Here is an 8788-nt window from a genome sequence, read left to right on the forward strand (position 1 = left end):
TATTGGACAATGAAGATATAGAATACATCCATCATCAAGGAAAGAGCTCAGTGAACAGTATTTCTATAAGGAAGAGGCAAAGCCGTAACTAAATCAGTTACACTGGGTTCTTACAGTCTCTATAAAGGTTAATACAGTAGCAGACAATAGCTCTTCCACTCTCTTAAAGTTTACCAAAATGATGACTAATGATTCTGGCCACACCCTCTTCTAGCTACTACTATTCAAATAATTGTTGGTCAACTCTCCCAGGAAGTTGATACCATTCATAATGTCATGTGATTTCTTCCATCCTTAACTGCCTCTGATATTTACCTAGTTTTTGACCCCATTTCTTCCAAGGAGTCTGTATCACCCGAAGTTAATATTCGAACTTTCGATGTTACTTCCATTTTCGGCTTTAATAGATCAAAATTATTTCCCAGAAACGAAACACATAGTGCAAGAGACGCCACAACTACATAAACATGAGTTGCACACTCAACTCAGGATAGAGATGGGGCATTCAATGGTTTAGTTTAGTATGTTAATACAGCTCTCACTGGAGGAGAGCACAAGTAAGACACGCTCAGAGGATGAAGAAAAATTAACAATGAGCTTTAATTGATTTTATGCACATTTTTTTCACTCTCAGAAAAATGTTTGAGACAACTAGCTATTACATAGCATTACTAGTTTAAATAGGGGTAAGCCCACACCAGTAGCAATCTTCCTTTTCTACCAAATAAGTTGGAAACATCCAACTCCATCAAGAGATAACTAATATAAGTATACATGGTACGTCAGCTATTATTTCCTGGAATTTAAGAATCTGAGCTACTGATTCAAGAGACAGGTTTTAAAAGATGAAGAGGTAGCAAAAATAGAGTCATAATTAAAATGCTTGTATTAGCAATAGTCCCTTGTGTTAAAAGCGCCACATATCACTGTTTTAACTCTTGCTCTAGTTCATTTTTCTCTATAGCTAGAATACAATTATCTTATAAACGGTCAAAAGAAATGGGTAAGAAAATATGTCTGAATCTGCTAATCCATCCTCACACTTTAATGTTGTTGCAATTATATGCAGATACACATGCAAATATTTTGAGTCAAATATATTGAAAATATCCCTAGTCCACATAATTCATCTTAGGGCTATTTAAAAATTCAATCGGTGATTCGCCAGCTGTCTCTTTCAATGTCTTTTTACGCAGAAAACTGTCAAGTTTTCAAACCTACAAGCTCTGGTCCCAAGTATGACTGTCAGCACTTCAGTTAGGAGATGAAAATATAGGGTAAATATTAAGAACAAGTATTTCAGTGTGGGAGAAATGAGAAATGGGGCTAGAAAGACAGAAGACATTGAATGCCATTCCAAAGAGTCTGAACTATATTGTAAAAGTTTTTGAAGATGCTTTTGCAGAAGAATGAGATCCTAACATTGATTCTTCTATGACCTTCTGTAAAATCCAAACAAATTTCTTCACCTTTCCTCATGTAGAAAAAGGAGTTGAGACAGAATCTATAGCTTAAGTCCCATTCAGCTTTGAAAAATTCCATGATTTAAGTAGAAATTATACTTTAAGAATATCACAACTGATAAATACATTGGAGCACATCCAGTAAGAGAAAAAAGCAAATAAAAGCAGTTAGAACTAAATAAAGGATAACATAGAGCATCACCATCAACTGAGAGATGAGGAAAAGTTTCCTGACTTAACTGAAGGATTTTTGGTAAGTACTATGGATTAGAATACAAAGATTTGGGAAAGGTATAGAAGAGCATGAAAGTTAGATGAGACTTTGGCATAGGAGATGAAAGCAAAAAAATATCGAGCAGCCTAAAATAGAGCACCTAGAAATTATTATAATAAAATTACTGTCAGTAGAGAGTAACATTTAGAACCTATTCTGAGATTTTTACAGGAAAGCTATGCGTAGATGCTAACACTTGCCTACTTACTCAAGTCATGATGCATCAATAAAATTTTACATTTTGAAAAACTGTGATTAATGTTAGGTCCAAGAAAATCCAAAAATAATTTTCTACAGCACAAATACAAGTTCTGCTTACACACATCCCATTATTTACATTTGGATGCTACTGCCAAATATAAAAAGGGAGACCTATATTTATTACTGACTTTTGACAAGTCTTATAAACCTTTGGTGTGTCTTTTCTCAGTCTTCAAATAAAAATAAAAAGAATAAAACATATATTTATGTATTTATAATATAAATGTTAAGACCTATAGACAATGGAATTCCACCGTAACAGCTATTGTATTGAAACAATACAGATATGAATTTAAAACAAATTATATGTAGAAAAAGCCAAGTAAAACATGCCCAGTTTACCAAAATACCTGTACACAGCACCTGCTTCTAGACACAGAGAAACTGCTAATAATTCCTGTTTCATTAAAACTAAGTCAACACCAGATTTTCTATTATCTAACATAGAGAAACAATGCTTGGGTCTGAATTAAATATAATCTATATCTATTACTTCATATTATTTTCAATTACCTGCAGAAGTAACTGTTGATCATTTAATTCCCTCCAAATCAAGAGTAATTTAAATAAAACCCCCCGAAGTTTCCATTTCTTTAAAGAGGTCACCTACATAACTAGATAGCCACATCCATCAAATTTCAGAACAGCCAAGTTAGATCAGTGTGTCTGCAATTGCCCTCAAATTAAAAAATATTTTAAGTAAAATGCAGCGAAGAACTATTATCAGACATGTAATAAATAAAAATATATTCAAAGTAACAAGCTACAGTTTTTCTGGGTACTCAAAGAAACTCAAATTTTCATTCCGTAGAATCGTTGGGAAACTTATTTATTTAATGTTCAAACCACAAATCAAGAAATTGGAAAATAGTCTTCCTAAAATGAATGAGAAGAAACTGACTAAACAAACATTTTCAATGACATTGTTTTGACTTTATTTTGAAAACGTAAAGATTCATTTGCTCTTGTATGTTTTTTTTTTGCTTTAAAATTACTTTAGAGTTGATTTTTCTACTTCAAAGTCATGTATAATTTTTTATAAAACATGAATTTTAAATACATTTATTTTAAAACAGTTGAGCCTTGAACACAGGTTTGAATTGTAGAGACCCACCTATACAGATTTTTTAAACTTTGTACAGTACTGTAAACATATTTTCCTTAATATTTTCTTAACATTTCCTTTCATCTAGCTTCATTTATTGTAAAATACGGTCTATAATATAAAAAACATACAAAATGTGTTGACTATGTTATCAGCAAGGCTTTAAGTCAATAGTGGCTATTAGTAGTTAGGTTAAAGTTTTGGGGGAGTCAAAAGTAATATCGAGCTTTTCTGCTGGGGGAAGGGGATTCCACGCCCCTAACCCTTCCCCTTGTTCAAGGGTCAACTGTAAAACTTCAGAATACTGACAGCATGCCTAATGAGGGAAACGCTAATGATGAGTGGCTGCCAACCTCTAACATAATCAAATCAATTAAAAGTTAATTTAATGTTTGAAAAAACTATAAAACTGTCCAAACTGTGTAAAATAGATTTTTCGCTAGTTGATCCAGGAATTTTTAAAAGGTGCTTCACAGACAAAATTAAAAGATACATCATTTGCGAACATTATACATTATGCATAACCTAACTCACATAGTTATAACATGCCCCTTGCTCCTTTATAGTACATGTGTTCATTAGTCTGACCTGGCTGAGATACCGCAGTGGCTGTAAACTGAGTAGCCCATGGCGGATTCTTCTGTCCTCCAAACTGAGCCATGATGAAAAGGGGAAAAAAATCTTCGCTTGTTTGTCTTCTACAGCAGCGATCTATTAAAAAAGGATCCACATTTTAAAGTTCAACCAAACTAAAATATCACAAAAGAAATGTTTAATTTGTCAAGGACATCTTCGTAGACTAAAGTATAAACAACAAGGGGCATCTGAATATCCGATACGCAGCAAAAAATTTTACATCAGGTAGTTCATCAAAAGTATCCTGCTTCAAATGACATTAGGGATTGACTTACAAGAACGGCACTTCTTCCTGCCACTGAAAAGTGTCACATTTAAACAGAAGGCCATCTGCTGTTATCTATCCAATACCTAATAAGAAGTACAATTTTCTGTTCAAATAAAATATAGCCTGCCTGTTTCTTTTGGCAATGAGCTGTGGACTGAAAGTGGTAAAACCAATCGTGGAAATTTAGAGACGCCGAATAAAGGTATTATCATTTAAATAACGAACATCTCCATACTTTCTTAAGCAGGTAAGAAACTGGGGGTTCCTTTTCTCTCCCCTCCCTCGAGGAGAAAGACAGTTGAAATAACGGATGTCCTTTAAGAAGCATCGCGAAGAACCCCTTCCTCAAAAAAAAAAAAAAAACACAAGCCACAAAAGGCGAAGATCTCAGACCGCACACCCCCTCCTTCACCCCCGACTTGGAGGGGCCAGAGCTCTGCCATCCATCTTCCTCCAGCCCCAGTCCTAGCGGGCCGCAGACGAGGGAAGGCGGAATCCTCCTTCCCAAAAGACTGGGCAAAGGACCAAAAGGGGGATACTTAGAGCCCTGGTCCCCTTAACCCCTGGGAAGGGCGGAGAAAGCCTCCATCTCCCAAAACCCACGCCGTCGCGAGCCGCCCCGACGCCGCGGGCCGGAGTCCAGGGGTGCTAAAGCCGCAGCCGGTCGAGAGCAAGAGACTGCCGTCGGCAATCCATCTAGGAGCGCGAGGCCGCGGCTGAGGGGCGCTGGGGGGCACCTGAGGGGCGGCGGGGAAAACGTGAGGGTGGGGGAGGGGCCGGCCGCGCGGGGCCTGCTCCGACCCGCACAAAAGGGACCGCGTCCCTCCCGCCCCAGTCCCACGAGAACCCCACCGTCGCCAGCCTGCGGACGCCGTGCTACCAAAACGGCCACTCCTGGCCCTTCTGCGGATCCTATAGAACGTTAAGAACTCCGACTCTGCAGCCGCCGCCGCTACCACTGCGAAAACCAGATCTTCACCTGAATCGGGTCACAGCTAACACCGAAGCCATTTCAAACCCATCAGCATTAAGCGCATGCGCCAACTTCCCTCTTCCACCACGCCTCTCGGCTCCTCCCCATCCGACTACCGGCGCTTCGGCTTTACGTTCTACGTGCGCGCTCCAGAGCTCGCTTTCAATATGCTCACGCCTTTCGCTACGCGGCTAGAACTGTAGCGCGCGTACAAAGGGTTACCTTTGGCTTCGCGTAACAATGAGCCGGCTTGTGTCTCTGCGCCAGCTCTGGAAAAGGCTTCTCTAAGGGAAGAAAAAGAATTGAAAGTCACGTGATCCAATGAGCCTGGCCGCCATTTTATGTTTCTATCTCGTTCGTGTGCTCGGTTCTTCTCTCCCTCCCTCCTCCCTCCCTCTCTCTCTCTCTCTCTCTCTCTCTCTCTCTCTCTCTCTCTCTCCCCTCTCCCCCCTCTCCCCCCTCCCCCCTACTCCCCCGTCTCTTCTCGCCACTTCTCCCCCTTTTCCTCTCTCGTTCACTTACTTGGAAAAATTAATATATCCTGTATCGTTTTTTAAAAATTGAAATAAGATTTACTTAACATGTTAAGTCACTGTTTTAAATATTTTACATTGCACACTGTATTTGTAAGGTTGTACAACTGTCATTATGTCCACCCCCGTTAAGCTGTCGCTCAATCTCTGCTCCCTTCAGCCTTTGGCATCCAATAATCGGCTTTTGTCTCTACAGCTGTCCCTGTCCTAGAAGTTTCATGTTAATTTTATCATATACTATATGGACTTTGGTGTTCTGGCTTATATAACTTACCACATTGTTTTCAAGGTTCATGTTATACTTTGTATCAATACTTCTTTCTATGGATAAAACTGTTCCTTTAGGTAATACCACATTTTCATTATCCAGTTGTTCCTTCCGTGATCATTTGGGTTCTCTCCACTTTGGAGCTGTTGTGACTAATGATGCTCTGAGCATTCACATACAGGTTTTTGTTTGAACTCTTGTTTTCAATTCTCATCTCTATACCTAGGAGTGGAATTCTGGGTCACATGGTCATTCTAAAGGTACTTAGAGGTACTGCCAACCCGTTTTCACAGCAGTTAACACCAGTTGACATTTCCAAGAGCACTGTACCACCACATTCTCTTCAATGCTTGTTATTTTGCCTGTAAAAATATATAGTATAGATATGAAGTGGTTTTGATTAGTATTTCCCTAATGACTGATAATTTGCGACTCTTTTTGTCATTTGTATATATAGTCCTTGGAGAAATGTCTATTTAAGTCCTTTGATTTCCCTTCCCACCCCCACCCTTTTTGGCATCTTTTTTGGGGGTGGTAAAATATATACAACAAAATTTATCATTTTAACTATTTTTTTCTTTTTTAAGTTTATTTTAATTAGTTTCAGGTATAAAGTACATTGGGTAGACATCTATATAGTTCATGAAACAATCCTCTTAATTGCTCCCTCCTCCTGACCCTCCACCTAGCCAACTTATTAATGTTAACTGCACTCTCTATGCCATGCTCCCCATCCCTGTGACTGTCCATCAGCTACTAATTTGTACTTCTTAAACTCTTCACCCCATTCTCCCAGCCCTCCAATCCTCCCTCTGCCTGTCACCAAATTGTCTACTATATTTGTAAGTCTGTTTTTGAGTAGTTTGTTCTTTTTATTGCTTAGATTCTGCATAGAAGTGAAATAATATAGTGTTTCTCTTTGACTTAAATACCTAGTAGGTTCATCAAAGCAATATGTTTTTCCATCCCCTTCCTTTTAGTCCGTGTGTTTTTTTAAATCTGAAGTGAGTGTCTTGTAGACAGCATGTAGGGGTCTCGTTTTATCCATTCATCCACTTTATCTTTTAGTTGAAGCACTTAATTCTTTTCCGTTTGAGGTACTTATTGATAGGAATATAGTTGTTACCATTCTTTATTCCTGTTTTTGAAACATGTTTTTTCTTCTTAAAGAAGTTCCTCCAACATTTTCTGTAATACCGGTGTTGATAAATTCCTTTAGCTTATTTTCGTCTGGGAAGCTCTTTATCTGTCCTTCGACTCTAAATGATAGCTTTGCTGGAAGAATTATTCTTGGTTGTAGATCCTGGGTCTTCATCACATCATATATTTTGTGCCAAGCCCTTTTTGTCCCGCATAGTTTCTTTGAGAAATCAGCTGGCACTCTTATGTGTGTTCCCTTGTAGTTAACTATCTGCTTTTATCTTGCTATTTGTAAGATTTTTTTTTCTTTGTATTTAACCTTTAGCATTTTAATTACAATGTGTCTTGGTGTGGGCTTCTTTGGATTCCTGGTTTGGGGGATTCTTTGAGCTTCCTGGTGTTGTATGTACATTTCCTTCACTAGGTTAGGAAAGGTTTTCATCATTATTTCTTCAAATAGCTAATCAACATCTTGTTTTCCTTCAAGTACTCCAATCAGATGGATATTTTGACCTTTAATAGTGTCTCATATGCTCCTTAACTTATTTCTATAGTCTTGCCATCTTTTTCTTGCCATTCTGATTGTCTTTGGCTTTCCTGTCCTCTAGATAGGGCATTTGATCCTCTTTATTCACTTTGTTTATTCCATTTAATATACTTCTATCTCAGATAATGTGTTCTTCATTTCAGAATGGTTCTATTTTATAATTTCCATTTCCACTTTTGCTTTTTATCTCTTTATCGAAGCTTTTCCTGAATTTATACTTCTGAAAAGTTCATCGAGCATCATTATAACCAGTGTTTTGAATGCCGCATCTGTTAGATTACTTGATTCCATTATATCTGGATCTCTGTTCTGTTCTCTTATACGGTTTCTGCTTCTTTGTGTTCCCATTTTGGCTGTCTTTCCATATCTGTTTCTATGTACTAAATAAAGCTCCTAAGTCTCCTGGTCTTATTAGTGTGGATTTGTGAAGTAGGTATCCAATTGCATAGTCCTGAGAGGGGTTCAGCTGCAGGCCAAATTTAGCCCAAGCCTCTAGCCCTCCAAAGCCACCTGTTAAGATTCAGCCAGCAATCCACAGATCCTGTGCTCAAGTTGCCTCAAAAGGCCACACCAGAAACTGAGGCCAGCTTCCTCCTCCAGTATGAGTCTCAGCAAGGAGCACCTGACTCACTGAGGATATACCTGGATGTGGCTTGGGTGGGGCCGCGAGTTGGGGGAGGCCGGGTTTCAGCGAATCCTCTGGGCGGAGTGACCTCTATTAGCCAGTTTGATGACTTCACAGCTATGGCAGTGCTCTGTCCGGTGCACTGGTAGTGGGGTGGGCTCAACAGGAAACAAGGATACTGCTGACACTTCTGTACTGAGCAAGTCTCACCTAGGCCCTCACTTGGACAACGTCTATTTCTACGTCCCTGGTGCCCCCTTGCGCGTGCCCAAATCGGCACTGGTGCTCAGAGTGAGCAGGTCCAGCACCACAAAAATCTGCTCATGGACATGGCCACTTTAAGAAACTGCTGCTGCCGTTATCACAGTCTTTGTCTTACGGAGCAGCTCGAGACTGGGCAGCCAGGTGTTCTCGGCCCATCGTCCTACCTTCTGCCATTACAGGGTGTTTTCTTGGATTTCTCCCTTGTGGTATGGCTTGTTTGTCCCACATGATTTTTCCTTGCTGTTTGCTCTTTATTTTCATCACAACTTTGATTTGGTTGTCAGAGGGATAAACAGAGTCTCTATCATCTATGTCATTTTTTTCTCTGTCTTTTCATTTTCTTAACAGTGTCTTTTCATGCACAAAACTTACTGATTTTTCTTGATGTTGAACTTACCTTTTTTTTCTCTCTCTCTTCCTCTTGCTTTTGC

The 8788-nt window shown here is 39.1% G+C and overlaps 1 protein-coding gene across 2 annotated transcripts in view; it reads right to left on the minus strand.

The window, feature by feature from the left end:
• Positions 1-5105, minus strand: part of CCAR1 (cell division cycle and apoptosis regulator 1) — a 41055-nt gene extending 35950 nt beyond the window's left edge. The window contains exons 1-2 of one of the 2 annotated variants that reach the window (XM_036222409.1): positions 4987-5105; positions 3692-3814 (exon numbers count right to left, since the gene is read on the minus strand). In XM_036222409.1, the coding sequence (XP_036078302.1) occupies positions 3692-3764 (73 nt within the window). In that variant the 5' untranslated portion in view covers positions 3765-3814; positions 4987-5105. Of the gene's footprint in view, positions 1-3691; positions 3815-4859 lie in introns of both variants that reach the window. The other variant, XM_016127338.2, reaches the window with a different exon arrangement.
• Positions 5106-8788: the final 3683 nt, after the last annotated feature.

This window comes from Rousettus aegyptiacus, unplaced genomic scaffold (genome assembly GCF_014176215.1).
Source record: "Rousettus aegyptiacus isolate mRouAeg1 unplaced genomic scaffold, mRouAeg1.p scaffold_m13_p_6, whole genome shotgun sequence".
Taxonomy (NCBI): Eukaryota; Metazoa; Chordata; class Mammalia; order Chiroptera; family Pteropodidae; genus Rousettus; species Rousettus aegyptiacus.